Below are 18,024 nucleotides of genomic sequence, written 5' to 3'. Positions count from 1 at the left end.
GAGTGGTTAGTGCTATTCTCTTTGCCCTATCCAGGACTGCAGGGCTAACCAGAGAAAACTCTCAGCCACCTCAGCTGGACACACTTCTACTCTGCTTCAACTGGGAGCCCCGTGAGGGACTGGGAGCGTGTCCAATCTGCTTACATTGTATTCATTCATTCAATCATATTTACTGAGCGCTTACTGTGTTCAAAGCACTGTACATAGCGCTTGGGAGACTACAGTACAACAATAAACAATAAACCCAATCCCTGCCTACAATGAGCTTACATGGCCCAGCCCTTAGTATGGTGCATGGTGCATAGTAAGCTCTTAACAAATACCCCAATTATTATCATCATTTTTATTATTATTGTTATTACTATTATTACTTTCAATTTCCTCCACCTCTTCTGATAGCTGAATGGGGGACAGCTGAGGTAGTACTAATTATTGTGGTATTTGCTAAGTGCCAGGCACCATACTAAGCATTGTGCTCAGAGCTTAGTACAGGGCCTGGCACAGACTTAAGCACTTAACAAATACCATCATTGTTATACAACATAATCAGATCGGAAGCAGTAGTGGTAAAGTCCGAGGGCAGGTTAAGAGGGGAAACACATAAATTTCCCCAAATTCCCTCCATCGCCAGCATCAATACTTTCCTGCTGCTTCCTCATCTTTCTCCTGCTCCCCACCTGCTCTCTAAATTCACCCCTCTTCCTGTACCTTTAACTCCATCCCCTCTAACCTCCTAAAATTATTTGGTGCTCTCCTTTTCACCTCTCTCACTGCCATGTTCAATCTCTCAGTCTCTGATGGCTCCTTCCCCTCAGGCATCAAGCACACTCTAATCTCTCCCAGTGGTAAAAGACCACTTGTGAAGTTAAAGAGAGGGAATAGTTGGGGCCACCTGTGCTTACTTGAGCTGCCACTGGAAAAAATGCCACCCCAACTGCTCCGAGGTGCCCACAAGAAGTAGAAAGTTGAGTCCAACCAGGTTGAGCTCACAGTTTCGGTGAGTGGGGCTGGGAGAGGAGAGAGCTGAATTTAATCGGAGGAGTAGAGCTGAGCAAAGAGTGACCCCAACATTGTTTTTCGTCCAGGGGTCCCCAGGATGATGGGTCTCAACACCTCAGAGTGAGAGAATATGGTCCAGCAACCCCAGGAGCAGTGGTAATGCAAGCGGGGGTTGCTGAAATTAGAGCAATGATGGAAAAAAATTAAATGCAGAATGGTAAATATGAGAAGAGGTTGAAAAAAAAAGATAGGAAAAAAGTAAACAAAAAATGAGGCAAACCAACCCCAAGATGATAAAGGGAGAAAATAATAATAATAATGTTGGTATTTGTTAAGCACTTACTACGTGCAGAGCACTGTTCTAAGCGCTGGGGGGGATACAAGGTGATCAGGTTGTCCCACATGGGGCTCACAGTCTTAATCCCCATTTTACAGATGAGGTAACTGAGGCACAGAGAAGTTAAGTGGCTTGCCCAAGGTCACACAGCTGACAAGTGGCAGAGCAGGGATTCAAACCCATGACCTCTGACTCCCAAGCCCGTGCTCTTTCCAATGAGCCATGCAGAGAGAGAGAGAGATTGTCTGGGCAAGAGAAAATACCAGAACAGGACTGAAGATAGAAAGTGAATAAAAAATGGTAGGAAAGGAAATGGACAGAATGGGGGAAATAAAAGGAAGAATGAGAAGAGGGAGGATTCAAGTCTCAAGAAATCTGAAGGAAAAAGAAAGATTGGAAGGGCAAGAATAAGCACTTAAGGAAATCAGAATGCAGAGGAAAGAAGATAGCATTTAGTGTACACAGAAGGTAGCAACAGGTGGTAGGGAGTTGGTGGCTATCTAGGTGAGAAGATTAATGAAGGACAATGGAAGAAGGATGGATGGAGGGCACATAGAATAGGAGCTGAATAAGAAAATGGGTGGATTTCAGGGGCAGAGTAAGTCAACACTTACTAAATTTCTAAATAGCATAATTATTATTCTTCTCACTCTGGAATCTAAAGATATTTGTCATGCCTGAGATGAAGAATTTTAAGAATTCACAAAAGCTCGGGCTTAGCTTCTTGTGATTCTTTTATATAGCCTCTTTATTATCATCACAGCATTTTTCTAGATTTTACTGTCGTTCGTTAATTTCAATTGAATACATGCATTTAGGTAGTATCCCTATTTTTAAGTCCCACTTGAAGAGCTGTCCACTAAAAGGCACGTAGTGTCCCACTGACAAGCAGACAATCTGGTTGTTTCAAGAGAAGACACATGAATTTCAGGGATATCCAAACTAATACCTTAGTCGTTGACTTCAACTTTCACCTATAAAGGAGCTGCTGAAAAATCACAAAAATTATCTAATGTTGATTTCACTTCCTTTTCTTCACCCCCTCCCCACCATTCCCATATGGAAATGATAAAATGATGGTATTGGTGAAGCGCTTACTATGTGCCAAGCACTGTTCTAAGCACTGGGGTAGATACAAGGTAATCAGGCTGTCACAGCTGTAATCCCCATTTTACAGATGAGGTAACTGAGGCACAGAGAAGTTAAGTGACTTGCCCAAAGTCACAGAGCTGAAGGCAGAAAGTGAAAATGGCCAAAAGGCAGAGAGAAGGAGGTACAAGGACAGTGGAAACCCTTCGAACTGGGAAAACCGCCTCCGTTAATAGAGAAGAACTGATTTTGACAGGAAAGTAACAGTCATGCACAGACAGCATGAATCCCTGAAGTACTACATTTCTTATAGCTGCATCATTCATTTCAAAAATCTAAATTAGGTGCAGAAATTCTCCCAAAATCTGAAGAGATGGGCAACAAGGAGCACAACTTAGCAAATGTTAATGCAACCTATTCTAGAAACAAGTACTTGCTAAACAGTATTTGGTGATCACTTGGAAAACGTTTACTACCTTGGTGACTAAGAAAATGATCCAAACACACATATATTGATCTTCACTACATGTGGCATTTTGATGGCCACAGACTATGAATCTCAAACCATTCAAACATCCTCACCAGAGACTCCAAACCAGGTTGAGCTTTCTGAGAACACAAATGAATAGTAATAATGAATTGTGGTATTTGCTAAGTGCTTACTATCTTCCAGGCACAGTATTAAGCACTAGGGTAGATACAAGGTAATTGAGTTGGGGACAGTCCCCATACCATATTGGGCTCATCATCATCATCAATCGTATTTATTGAGCGCTTACTGTGTTCAGAGCAATGTACTAAGCGCTTGGGAAGTACAAATTGGGCTCATGTTCTTAATTCCCATTTGACAGACGTAACTGAGGCACAGAGAAGTGAAGTGACTTGCACAAGGTCACACAGCAGACAAGTGGCGGAACCATGATTGGAACCCAGGTCCTCCTGACTCTCAGGCCCAAGCTCTAACCCCTAGGCCACGCTGACCACAACCATTCTTCTTCCTTAGGGACTTTCCTTCTATCAACTATTCTTCTATGTAGTTCCAAGGCTCTGATTTAGGAAGGAGATGCTCTAATCGGTCGCAGATCCAATGAGAACAGGGAGACAGGAGAGCACTCAAAGAGATGACGCTCTTAAAAACAGGCTCCTGTACCAAATCCACTTTACTGATCTTTTGGAAGCTTGGGGAAGCAAGTTCCCTGTAAGGTAAGCTCTTCACAGTCAGGGATCATGTCTACCTACTCAGGGGGTGTCTAGTGTGTTCTGTTATGCCAAGCACTAACACAGTGCTCTGCACACAGTAAGTAGCTCAATAAGTTCCACTGATTGATTGATTCCCATTTTCTAATCCTGACATAGGGTCTGATAGCCCTCCACGGACCCACCCAGGGTCAGAAAGAGAATCCAGGTAGCCCTTCCACCTCCTGCCATCCCGTTCTCCGAAACGGAAGGGTCTATTTTCAGCCCACATCCAGCTCAGAGACCAATCTATCAATCGATCGTATTTACTGAGCACTAGATCAGGTTTGCAAGGAATGACGGCAACATTCTGGTGTTTGGAAAACTGGCACAGTGTATTGGTGCCGCCTCAGCTCTCTGTTCCTTAATGCCGTGGTCCACTCAGTGGAAGGTAGCCCCAAACCCCTTATTATAAGGAGGGGTCAGGGTAAATTATAATGTTGATATCATCCTTCAACCACCTTCCCCATCAACCCTATCCACCTGTTTAGATCAACCTCCAACCCAAATGGTCTAAAATACCTAAAAGGCAAAGGCCTCCGAGGGGTTCAAAGGTCTGTTTTCCTAGCCTACTTCAGAAGGTTCACACAATTCTGTCCACCTCTAGAATAAACCTGGGGGCTTCAGTCGGGATTGATTAAACAACCCAATCAATTTACCTGTTTCTACCCAAGATCTAGGGGCTTTCTTTTCGTTAATTCCAAAACCACTGCCTTCCCAAATCTAGGGCTAAAGGCAACTTTATGATCACTCCTTGGGATCCAGGAACACAGTGTTGTATGTGAACTCTCCATGAATTAAGACTGTTTCTGGAGCTCTTGGATAAATTGCACCCAGGTAATGGGAATTAGGACAGAGGGGTGGTGAGCTACATCCCTTCTAGACTGTAAGCTTGTTGTGGGCAGAGAATTTTTCTGTTTGCTGTTATACTGTATTGTCCCAAGCGCTTAGTATAGGGCTTTGCTCAAAGTAAGCAGTCCGTAAATATGACTGAATGAATGAATGAATCCCCTCCAACAGTGCAAAACTCACACCAGCCCCTCAGAAACACAGGGTAGAACTTTTTTAATCTTCCTTCCTATTTACCCATTCTAGCAGAGTAGTTTGTGAATCAGAACAAGTCAGAAAACATGATAAGGCCTCTGGTGGCCAGGAGTTCACCAGTGCTATCTTCACAGGTATTTGCTCTAAAATGAGATAATACTGATTTCAGGCCCTTTCTCCCCCGCCCCCGCCCCACTGCTTCTGTGTTTATGCTATAAGATGAAAGAGAAAACGTAGAATACTTTGGGATGAAAGAGAAAGTGTAGGCACCCAACATCCTCGGTTCATTAGGAGCACATAAGATGATTGATCCTGGAATGTCCTGCACCCTGACCACTGGGATTCATTGGAAAATTCATTTTCAAATGAGAAGAGGTTATTTCAAAATGCCAAGCTCTGCCCACTCCACTCTGCTGGGATTGTGCCCTTTCAGAGCCTCGGGCAGCATTTCACTCACTGCTTTCTGCTTTCATAAGACCGGAGGGGCTTATGGGCAGGGGTTGTGGGCAGAGATTGTACTCTTCTAACTGTTTAGTACAGTGCTCTGCACATATAAGTACTCTGTAAATAGTACCAGTTGATGAATTGATTGATTAACTAAAGTCATAACTTGTTCAATCACACACATTCACACACATACACAAACACGTTCCCTTCCTCATGAGCATGACTGCAGATAGCTAGTGTATACTGCTCAGGAGCTGAGGGACTCATAACCGGATCAAAGTATTTTACCCCAGTGGAAAGTAAAACATTTATGCTACATAAATTGCTTGAAGATGTTTAACCTACTGTTTGGGACCAGAAATGAGTTTTACTACTTTTTTGCCTAGCAAACCATCCTTAGCAAAAAAAGAAAAAACAAAAACCCTCCAAGCCACATGAGAAACCCAAACTTATTATCAAAAATAAACAACATCAAAAACTCCGAATACAGAACTAAAGCTGGGGAAGCCTGGGAAGTCAAGAGAAGAAAATTCTAAGCCCTCCAGTGGCTTTCCATGGCCCTCAAGATCAAATACCAATTTCTGGCTGTGGTCAGCAAAGCTCTCTACCAGGTGGTTCCCCCCTGTCTCCTCTCAATTCTTAGCAACCCTCAATCTGCACCCCACTTTATAGTTCACCTTCTTTTCTTATAACCTCTTGAACTTGGACTTACCTAGTACTACCTACCTAGGAGTTACCTAGCCTGTAGGTAGTACTACCTACCTAGGAGCCTCTGCCTAATAATGATAATAATAATAATAATGGCATTTGTTAAGTGCTTACTATGTGCAAAGCACTGTTCTAAGAGCTGGAGAGGTTACAAGGTGATCAGGTTGTCCCACGGGGGGCTCACAGTCTTCATCCCCATTTTCCAGATGACGTAACTGAGGTATAGAGAAGTGAAGTGACTTGCCCAAAGTCACCCAGCTGACAACTGGCAGAGCCAGGATTCGAACCCATGACCTCTGACTCCAAAGCCCGGGCTCTTTCCACTGAGCCACGCTGCTTCTCCGAACCTAAGCTATCCTTTCCTCCATAGCATAATCTCCCTCCTCCCCATTTTGCCCATCATACAATAAAGGATAATAATAATGGTAATTGTTAAGCACTTACTATGTAGGCTAAGCACTGGAGAATACACAAGATGATCAGGTCGGACACAATCCCTGTCCCACTGTCTTAACTAGGAGGGAAAACTGATGGGGAAACTGAGGCACAGGAAAATTGAGGGACCTGCCAGAGGTGGAGCGAGGATTAGAACCAAGGTCTCCTGATTCCCTGGCCTGTCGTCTTTCCGTTAGATTGGGCTGTTTCTATATAACATCCCTCTCCTTCTTCAAGTCTCAAGTCCACTTGGGAGATGCATACACCTACTGACTGACAAAAATCTGTTTTTCATGAGTCACTAGTCCTAGGAAAATATCCATTGTTCACTAAGAGGCCGTTCATCTTTGTGTCCCTATCTTTTGGGCTTCTGCCTCTCTAATCCTATGTTCCTATGCCGGTACCCTAGTGAATATGTTCCTGTAGGGGATTTGAATTCCTTTGGCAATTTGTCAAAATGTAACAGGGTAAAAAGATGGAACAGCAATAAAATGGCTGCTTAAATACCACGCAAAGCAAAGACTCTATCTGGGTACTTATTTTTGGTCGTGTTTTCAGAACTCAGCTGTCACATTTACCTCTACCGAGTTCGAGGGATGAAAAATGGTTTTACTTATTCACAGTCATAAAAATTAAAGATTCACCATCCCGGTGGCTGGATTACACGTTTACAATATCGAATAACTTTTTTTTGTCAAAATACACCCACAAAAGACCCACATTATAGTTCTTTGCATGCTAAAACAAGATGCGCACATTGAGTGTTTTGGGAATGGGTTTAGGCTCTCCAGATTTTCACCTAGTTTGGATTTTGAGAATGTGCTTTCTCTACATTTCAATAACTTAAATTCGAGGGTTGCTACGAAATACATCCCATAAAAAGCCATAAAGTTCTTTATATGGTAGAAATGCTGCGGATTTGCAGAACAAATTAACCACCCTAAGAATTTTGCATTTTATTTTTCTTGCCTCTCTTCCTCGCTGGAAAGTAAAGATGTAGTAGTTTTTATAAAAAGCATTTTATGGCCAAATCTACGTTATCAAGTACCTTATTAATACAAACATTTTTTTGATGATGCTCCATATGCCCGAGTCCTCACACAGGATGGGGAGAGGAAGAGGGAAATGCTAAAGACAAGCTGTAAAGCAGAATCCCAGCAGGGCTCACTTAAGCAGTAGTATTCATTCATTCATTCAATCTTATTTATTGAGTGCTTACTGTGTGCAAAGCACTGTACTAAGTGCCTTTGGAAGAATACAATACAACAACAAACAGAGATTCCCTGCCCACAACGAGCTCACAGTCAAGAGGCAGGGAGAGACATTAATATAATTAAGTAAATTACAGATATATATGTGTGATGTGGTTGGGGAGGAAAGATGAATGAAGGGCGAAAGTCAGGGACTTACCAGTATTATCAGCATTCCCTCTAGACTGTAAGCTCATTGTGGATAGGGAATGTGTCCACCAATTCTGCTGTACTGTACTCTCCCAAGAGCTTAGTACAGTGCTCTGCACAAAGTAAGCGCTCAATAAATACGATTCAATAAATGAATGAACTTCCAGAGGTCTCCAGAATTACTTTAAATATGGAATTTTCCCATACTCTCTCAGTGGCCGTGGAAAGCTCCCTCCTTTCGCCAAAATGGTTCCAACTCTAGTTAACCAATCTTTTTGATGAACTAGCACCTCCTTTTCCCTCAGCAAGCCAGAAACAAAAATTTCCATTGGAATCCATTTCCCAAAGACGAGTAGGCAGGTGCGGGGTATTTGCATGGCTAGCTCAACTAAAAGAAGCAGGTGATAAGACTAAGAAGGGTAATGGAGAGTTGGAATGTCTGGCCCTTTGTGAAACATTCCTGATAGAACTAAAAATTCCAGTGAATGAAGAAAAGACCTTTGAAGTTGGAGTTCTGGTGGATTTGGAGAAGAGGGCATTCCAGCCTGGGGAAAATAACTTAAGCAAAGGGTCGGAGACAAGAGAGTAGGGTATACTTAGAAGGTGAACTTGGAGGGAACTAACAACATGAGTTGGGGAATAAGCAGGTGAAGACTGCTTATATGTAAGATGGAGAAATCTGGGGTGGAGCTAGCTTCCCCCTCTCCCTGATCTAAGCTCTCAACCATCTTCAAAGTCCTCCTGAAATCCCACCTCCTCCTGAAAGTTTTTCCTGATTAATTTCCACCGCTCCACAATTTGTCAATCCAACAGCCATCCTCAGCACTCATTTAAGACCATCCTTCACACTTTTATATATATTGATTTACATATACACATACACATTCATTTGTTTCTACAACCATTTGTATCTGTATTTTTCCTCCTGTCCCCTGCAAGTATACTATTTATGTCTCTGTATTCCCCCCATTAGATTTTAAACTCAAGTGCAATACTTCTCTTGTATTCTTCCAATCTCTATTTCTATCATACTGTCTCAGTCAAATACTACTGATGGATTGTCGGGGTAATCAATCCAGTCCCATTTCAGCTACTGGAAATGTGTGGGACCATGTGTGACCATGGGCAAATCTTTTAACCACTTTGTGCCCTTGTTTCCTCATATACAAAACAAGAATAAGATAGATTGTGACCCTTTGTGACACATGAACAGGATTTGACCTGATAATCTTGTATCTACCTCAGTATTCAGCACATAGTAAGTGCATGACAGTCATTCATTCGTATTTATTGAGTGCTTAAGTGCTTAGGAGAGGACACTATACCAATAAATGGACATATTCCCTGCCCACATTGAGCTTACAGGCTGGTAAATATCGTAATTGATCAGTGACTGGACAAAGCCGTGGCATATGAGAATCACTTCACCATGTATTGTCATGAAATAAATAAGTAGAAATGTCATGGAAGATATCGAGAAATCATTACAGGGAAGGGGGAAGTGGAGAAAATGCCTTTTGTGACCCAAAACCCAAGTACAACCCCACATCGAATTAGAGATCTCAATAAAGGAACAATTAATCAGTCCTAAGTATTGAGTGCTTACTGTGTGCAGAGCACTGTACTAAGCGCTTGGCAGAATACAACAGAACAGAGTTGGTGGACATGTTCCCTGCCCACAAGGAGCTTATTGTCTAGAGGATACTGTAAGGATACTCAATATCCAAAGAACCAGATATTGAGTAATATGTGAAGTAATATTGCATTTGTGAAGTAAATCCTTTTATCGGTGAAATGTGAATATACACCTAGCTCTTAGAAGTGGGATTTCGGTGATTTCAAAACGAGCTCTGGCCAGTTAACATTTGTTATATCTCTGATTGGGGAAAAGGGGGCAAGAGAGAGAGAGAGAGGTTCCATCATAAGTCAAAGGCCAGTGCATTTATCTTCCTAAGCTTGAGTCATGCAAACATGCAGCAGAATTAGAGGCAATATCTTTATTGGACTAGCCACAAAATATGAATGTGCTGAGCCAAAAGGGATCTCTGCCTCCTCCAAACCAGTCTGGTAAGATTCTACAAATTTTGCCGTGAACTTAGTGTACTTTCTAGGGATGATTACTGAATTTTCCAGAACCACAGCTAAATGAAATGCAGCATTTTTCTCAATGATCCATGTACCTTATCGTTTGCTTTCCTTTAGTTCTTCCAAACTTAAAAATCATGTTCCTTAACCCTTCATGATTTGTCAGAGTACAAACACAAAAGTAAAAACACTGACTAAAGCTTCTAAAACCTGAAAATTAAAGGGGGCATATTTTAAAAAAGCAAAACCCCCACCACCCTGCCCTGGGGCACCTCCAGGATCCTAAGCTACCACTGAATTTGGGATCTCAGCTGGGAGATACAGCCTGAATCAGTGAGTTCTCCTTAATGTGTTGGAGCTGTGCTTTTAGAGAACTTCACACCAAGGAGCTGTAGTTCTTATGCTTTGACAGATGCCAACGCATATACACAAAAGTGTTTCTTCCTAAACCACACTGGGTTTTATCCAGACAAACACACACTGCAGATAACTTTCCCTAATTCCTCAGCACCATTCTAGCCCAAATGTGAAATGGAAACCCACGTTTGGGCAGAACTGGCTGTATTTCATTTTGCATGTTTATCTTCCCAATTAGACTCTAAGACCCACAAAATGGGGTGGCGAAAGGAAAACCTTATCTTACTTTTTGACTTGTAAACCCAATACCTAGTACAATGCTGAAGCAAACTAAATGCTAAATAAATACCACCATGACCCCCTCAGGAGATCGATTTTAGAGGGTTATTCTTGAAATCTAAAGAGAACACAGCTGATGCTGGTTTTTCCCCACATGCAATGAAGAAGTTTGAAATACCAATTTATAGAAATAAAGAACAGATAATTTACATATTATTACATACAAAAATTTCTTCTTAGTTTGCAAGGATGGCCTTACTGTTGGTGAGATTTGTGTTTAGCCGCCACTCAAGAAAAACAATCCCTTCCTAAATTGTGGTTCACTAGGCTGGTCTGTCTGCTGCAGTGACTTCCAACAGTTCATTAATAAATTGTATTTTTTGAGACTGAACTTTACTATGTATGACTGCACTCTTAATTTTACGTGCTCCACTGCAGTTCTCCACAGAGCGGCTGCTTAGGTATCCTGCTGCCAAGCCCTGTCTTCCTTGGCACTATGCTCATTGTGGGCAGAGAATGTGTCTGTTTATTGTTATATTGGACTCTCCCAAGCAATTAGTGTCCATTCATTCAATCATATTTATTGAGCACTTACTCTGTGCAGAGCACTGTGCTAAGCACTTGGGAAGTACAAGTTGGCAACATATAGAGACAGTCCCTACCCAACAATGGGCTCACAGTCTAGAAGGGGGAGACAGACAACAAAACATGTGGACAGGTGTCAAGTCGTCAGTACAAATAGAATTAAAGCTAAATGCACATCATTAACAAAATAAATAGAATAGTAACTACATACAAGTAAAATAGTGTAATAAATCTGTAAAGTGCTTTGAACCGAGTAAGCACTCAATAAATATGATTGAATGAATGAATGAACGAGTGAATACTGTCTGGCAGAACTGAGCTGCTGTGCACATTGCTTCAATGCTGGTAGGATGATGGCATAACAGGATCTTGTTGATGGTAATCTTGTCCCGCCATTTTATGCTGGCATGAGCCTTAGAAGATGTTGGTGAAACTGCTGGAGGTCTGAATATTTCTTTAATAATGACAATAATTCTATTAATAATGGTTATGGTATTTGTTAAGCACTTACTACGTGTCAAGCACTGTTCCACGTGCCAGGGTACAAGTGCAGTAGATACAAGGTAATCAGGTTGGGCACAGTCTAATTTTATCTATTCAATTTAGTTCTATACACTAGGTCACTCTGTTTCCCAGACCTACTTTTTAGGACTACATCTAGGTCTGACAGCCATTAAGAAGCAGACTTTTTCAACCTTCAAATCTGTATGGAGTTTAATAATAATAATTACTATGGCATTTATTAAGCACTTACTATGTGTCAAGCACTTAATAGATTACATGTTCAATCTACTGCCGGTGTTGATTAAGTAGACTACCCCATTTGCACAGCGCATCTTGCCCATCCTTCACACCATTATATTTCAGTTTACTCTCGAGCTGCTGTTCTTCTGATTCTCAATTTGTCAATGCACTCTGTTAGCAGGTCTGTTTACGTGACACACGTTGCTCTATTTCACTGCTTTAGGCTGAGCTCTGCTCTCCCTGGGAGCATTCCTCCCGCTTACTTTGTCTTTATTTCCTCTCTTTTATACCATTAGGGAGCAACAGCTTTGCTTTGGATCAAGGTATGGTTCCACCCTCCAAACAATACTAGCCCACTAAACCACCATGGCAGGGAAAATGATTTAATGTACTTATTTTTTTTTAATGGTATCTGTTAAGCGCTTACTATGTGCCACACACTGTATTTAGCGCTAGGGGAGACACAAGCTTCTTAGGTTAGACACAGTCCCTGTTGCACATGGGGCAAAATAATTCAAAATAATTAGATCCATATACTTGGTTTTTTCTTTAGCCTGATTAAGTAAGAGAAGTTTGGAGACATGGTATCTTTTTTAAACGTGCTTATATTTATGAATAATAAAAAGCTTGAAGATAATTCCTCAAGGCTTAAGGAACACATGGGTATGAAATTATTTCCGTGTAATACGTATCATAGAGCAGGATATTTTTGCAGTGAGAGGCATTAATCAGAGAACATATTGCTGGGTTTTTTCAAGACCTAAGGAGCAACTCAAGCCTTTCTTAGCATTGTTGGTTAAACACTTATCCATTTCATACCTATTTCAAAAGTTAAATCTAGGTGACATTCACAAAGAACTTTGCTTTCTTGAAAAGCTTTACTGAAGCTCTGATAGAGAATGCTAATAAAGTTCTCTGATGGTCTCTGCCACATATGTCTTATTGTGGAAAACATGGAATATTTTTTGTACTGCATATGTACATTAAAAGGAAAATTGCTGTCAGATGCAGATGATATCCTAAATCACAGACCGCAAAACAACTTAATTCAAAATAATTAGATCCATATACTTGGTTTTTTCTTTAACCTGATTAAAGCACTCTCTGTTTAGCCCAGAATATGATTTTAAAATTCCAAGCAAGCGTTCCATAGATTATATGGTACATAGATATCTATCCCCGATGCATGTCAATTAAGAATTCGGAATATTAATCCAAATGAAGTTTCAGGAGGGAGCTTGCAAAAAAAATTATTGCTGTTAATTAAGGTCCCTTATGTCATGATATACTGTGGTCAGAACAGTGGCAAAATTTCACTGTATAACATTAATCACTATATCTCATGGGGACTTATTTTTCCTATCTTTAAAATGGAAACAATTGAAATTGCTGCCAAGCACATTAGACCAACTAGGAAATTCAGGTTCTAGAACAGACAAAGTATCACAATTAAATTTCCCAGAATTTATTTCATGAATCTGGACTGTAACCTCTGGACCCTAAGCTCACTGTGGGCAGGGAATGAGTCTGTTTATTGTCATATTGTACTCTCCCAAGCGCTTAGAACAGTGCTGTGCACACAGTAAGCGCTCAATACGACAATGAATAATCATATCCAGTTTGAAGACGGTGCTACTGCTGGTGACAGTCTAACGAAGTGTGAGTCTTTTAGACTGTGAGCCCAATGTTGGGTAGGGACTGTCTCTATATGTTGCCAACTTGTACTTCCCAAGCACTTAGTACAGTGCTCTGCACACAGTAAGCGCTCAATAAATACGATTGATTGATTGATTGTGTGAAAATGGTGAGTAGAGCTGATGTGTGACAATCTATACTACACTACTTGCATGCTGTTCTTTGCTGACCTGTTGCAAGTAGAGCCATTTTCATCCATCACTCAATGGGCAGTTACTGAGCACTTATTTACTGAGCACTTATGTGCAGAGCACTGTACTAAGTGCTTGGGAGGGTACAATACAACAGAGTTGGCAGACATGTCCCCTGCCCACAACAAAGTCTTCATCTCTCCCTCTTTCTGTCACAATCTTCTAGTAACTTCTGTTCTGAAAAGCACCTGCTCCTAAGTGCTGTTTGTCAAGTTGGTCTATTTTCTGCTGCTGCTAATCACTGTCCATGATGAGTCCTCCTTATATGAAGTTTTGCTTAATTTTGTCAGTGTCCAAGTCCCAGTCCGGGAAGAATTATACACTAGTTCTACATAGAATGTCGGTTCCATGTGGGACAGGGACTGTGTCTGACCTGATGATCTTATATCTACCAGGTACACAGGACAGTGTTTGATACAGAGTAAACCCTTAACAAACAGCACAGCTATTATTACTATCGATGCCCAACTCACACCACATCTAATTTAGAGCACACTGCATGCACAACAAATTTTGCACATATTAACAGTCATGAAGAAGATGTATTTGGTAATAGAGCTAGTATATACTGAACACACACTGAGTGCACTGTCAATGAACAAAGCGCTCTAGGGAGTACAACTAAAGCATAAAAATAACTGTGCTATTTGTTAAACACTTACTATGTGCCAGGCACTGTACTAAGCGCTGGAGTGGATATGAGTAAATCGGGTGGGACACAGTCTCTGTGGACACAGTCCTACATGGGGATCACAGTTTGAATCCCCATTTTACAGAAGAGGTTACAGGCACAGAGAAATTATATATTATATTTATATGCATTTATATGTGCATATATAAAATATATACGAAAAAGACACTCTTGTCTGCGAAGAGGCTAATGCCAAACATGCACTGAAAGAAATCAATCCAGTGGAATGAAGAATCGCTGGGTTAACCAGGGGAAAATAAGAGGAAGTGGCCTCCCCACAATGTGAACTGAGAATTCCTTACCCAACTGTGAAGTTGGAAAGACACCTTAAATTCCATGGAAATTGGCATCTTCCTAATACATGGCACTATCAATAACAGTTCAAGCTTCATATAACTTATCCAACAATTGTGAGGGGAGAAGAAAAAAAAACCCAAAAGGGCCAGTTTGGACTTTCCAAATTCTATTCTCTGGATTTTCTTTCTCCCAGAGACAGCTGGTTTGGATAAAATGTTCAATGGCGATAGTTTGAGAAACATGTTAAAGTGCCAAAAGCTAAGATTTCCCAATTCCTCTGTCGGAATCAAAATCGCTGAGATGAGAAAACCCTCGCTGGCCATGCTACACATCTGAAGCTCTTGTGCCAATGAGTCTTTCCGAGTTTTGACAGGAAGGAAGACAAGGCAGAAAAATGTTAGCCCAGAGGCCCACAGAGAAGCAAAGATCAACTTGCAGAAACACTTGAGTCAGGATTGATGGAAATGCAAAGACTGACAGGGCTTCTACTGGGTCCAAGGCAATTTATCCAGCCTCGCTGCTCATAGTAAAATGACAGCCTTGTGTACCAACTGTTTTGAATAATCTCGAACGTATCAAAGATCTCCACATGACAAAACATCTCAAGATAGGAACTGAAGATTAATTTTTATTTTCACTTACCGCTTTCAATGCTAAAAGGAAGCAAAGATAATTGGCTGTTTGATAGGATCAAACCATACTTAAGGCAAGAAGGTTAAACATTAGCACTGTGAAATTAAATCTGGAATTTCTAGTGATAGTGTGAAATCTGACGCTGCCTCATGGTAAAAAAACACTTGAAGAGTAAACTTTTCTTTCCGGTCCACCTCATGGCTCTCGCATTATATTTCAGCCATGGCAATAGTCTATAAAATAGGCAAGCCTGGGCAGCACTTTAAAATGGATGTGACTTACTTTCGCTTCAGTCTCTCCTCTGTGAAGAGTGTACAAGTGATGGACCGCACTTTGTGATGAGGACCAAGGATGAGTCAGAACTTGGAAAACGTGGAAATCGTGGCCTAGAGTATCTGTTGTGACCAACAGCATTCCTGGAAGATAAAGGACCAGAAAAAACTTAAGACCTTGTCTGAGGAGAGATCTTTGATGACTCATCTTTCAGTTTTGCAGGTGATCCAAAAGGTCCTTGGATCACCTTCAGGTTCTTGAAATACATCAGCAAAGCATAGTATCGCTATGGGAATTTAGGATCTCTTCACACTCATATTCTATTCTTGGGCCCAAGTATCCCAGAAATATCCTAGACTTTACACCACTGCACTTTTGGGCTCACCAACACTGGCAAGTAAGAAGGCGGAGCAGAAGAGGAAAACAAAGAATGAGGTTGAAAGGGAAAAGATGAGAAAAAGGAAGAAGGGGAAGAGGGAAGACGAGAAGAGGGAGAAAAGGAAAGGTATGGGAAAGGGAGAGAGGAGGGGTAGGAAGGGAAGAGGAGAAGAGGTGACAGAGAAGAGGGAGAGAGGGAAAGAAAGGGAGGAGAAAAGAAGAAAGCCAGAGAAGAAAGGCGAGGGAAGAAAGAAGAGGGAGGAGAAGGGAAGATAGACATACACATTCCCGGAAGGAATGTGTGGGAAAAGTCTAACTTGTTGCCTAAACTGATGACAAAATCAAACACTGAGTACAGAAGAAAAGTATCTTGACTCACTACATTAACTTTATAAAATAGGTCAATAATGTGTGAAACGACAGAGACTGGAAGTGTAAAGAATGACATTCACTTGCAGAAATTATTTGCTTTTTCTCCCCCCTCTGTTCCACACCAATCTCTACTCCATCTTCGGGGCATTTTATGAGCAGGTTTTTTTAGGTGAGCTCACCAACTGTTTATACTAAAAAAAGGAGAGCACTTCGCTTCTATAAAGTCCGACTTTATAGCCGAATTTGAGAAGACTGCAGAAAACAAATTTGACAGTCATTCACATTTACAGCAAATCAATATTACCTTGCTTATCAAAAGTAATGTCGTAAACTACCTCACTTCCAGCACTGAAGGATGTTTAAATAATCTTCAGGGGGAAATCAAGTTACTCGAGAAGTTGTTAAAAGCCACATTAGAAGGCATGGAAATTTTCTACAGATTTCAGTGTCCGAGGAGGTATTTAGGAATACAACCCAGATTAGGGGACGAGGAGAGAAGACAGGGAAGGGGAGACGACAGGACTAGACTACACACTGCTCATGTGGTGCACGTATTTCCTTCTAAAGTTTTTTTAAACCAAAACCCTCTTAGAAAAATGCATTCTTTAGGGGACACCGAAAATACATGTTTCATCTGAAGAGGGAGAGGAAGAAATCCGGGAACCAAGCACTATTTTACTATTTCTCATTGTGACTGCCAAAAGAAGAGAAGCACAGAGCAAGTGCTCAGTAAATACCACTGATTGAGAAACTTTGCCTAGAAGCCCACTCCCTCCTCCTCCTTACAGGACCGAATCTTCTTCCCAACCACACGTCCCTATGCAGCTTCCCAGCTGCCTCTCTCACTATTTACCTTCACTCTCTAAATACTCTCCTCGGCCACTGCTCACACATGGGGAAGGCTGAGGGGGGATTTTCGGGAGGTCCAAAAAGGGAAGATTCCCTGCTTCTCCAATCTTCTCAGAGGGAAGATTGGAGTACCACCAGAGACAGTCCTAGAGAGATGCCTGGGGAGACCGGAAAGCCCGAGAGTGGGAAAGGGGCTTGCAAAGGAAGGGATGACTGAGGGTGGGTGTCTAAAGTAGAAGTGTAGACCAACAGGCAAGGAGATTTATGGGGTTCACTCGAGAAGGTGAATTCTCAGAGGTCTGTAACTACAGCCTGAACTGTCTGGAGACAACAAAGCCCAGACTCTTTCGCACTGCCAGGGATCCTTGATGGATGTTTTCCCTACATTGGGGAAACCCGTGGTGAATGAAGGAAGTTTACATGCCAGAGTTTATACAGAATCCCCAAATAGCATGGTTTAAAGGCGCTCCAGCTGGCAGATGCACGTTGCCCAGACGTAAACCTCTACCTGCTTGAACTTTAAAGCCCGATGACCAAAATAGCAAGCTAATCGTTTTATAAACAATGATACAACTTCAGACAGACAGTCTCTGATTTGATAAGATGTGCATTCAGGGGTCCGTTTTTTCTTAAACTGTAATCTACTCCATATGATTTTTCGGGTCCACCTTGACGGTAGTTGCCTTTTCTGCTCATCTTTTAACTTTGCAAATAACTTTTACGTTGAAAAAGTGAAGAGGTGAAAGGTTACACGCAGCATTTATGGGAAGACCGAAGCTGGTATTAAAATGGAAAGAGAACCTTATCTGATTTGGCTATTTGTTCAACTAATTTAGACTCTGCTTCATGTGGCCACCATTCAATCCCGGGAAGGCCAACATTACTGCATTTTTGGGTGAA

At 41.5% G+C, this 18,024-nt stretch overlaps 1 protein-coding gene across 7 annotated transcripts in view; it reads right to left on the bottom strand.

The window, feature by feature from the left end:
* The window catches only part of BCAS3 (BCAS3 microtubule associated cell migration factor), a 718,088-nt gene that overhangs the window by 451,119 nt on the left and 248,945 nt on the right, over window positions 1–18,024 (bottom strand). For all 7 annotated transcript variants that reach the window (XM_038758926.1, XM_038758927.1, XM_038758925.1 and 4 more), the window contains exon 14: window positions 15,535–15,668. In XM_038758926.1, the coding sequence (XP_038614854.1) occupies window positions 15,535–15,668 (134 nt within the window). The remainder of the gene's footprint in view (window positions 1–15,534; window positions 15,669–18,024) is intronic.

Source organism: Tachyglossus aculeatus, chromosome 17, assembly GCF_015852505.1.
Source record: "Tachyglossus aculeatus isolate mTacAcu1 chromosome 17, mTacAcu1.pri, whole genome shotgun sequence".
Lineage (NCBI taxonomy): Eukaryota > Metazoa > Chordata > Mammalia > Monotremata > Tachyglossidae > Tachyglossus > Tachyglossus aculeatus.
This window is presented reverse-complemented; position numbering and strand designations above follow the sequence as displayed.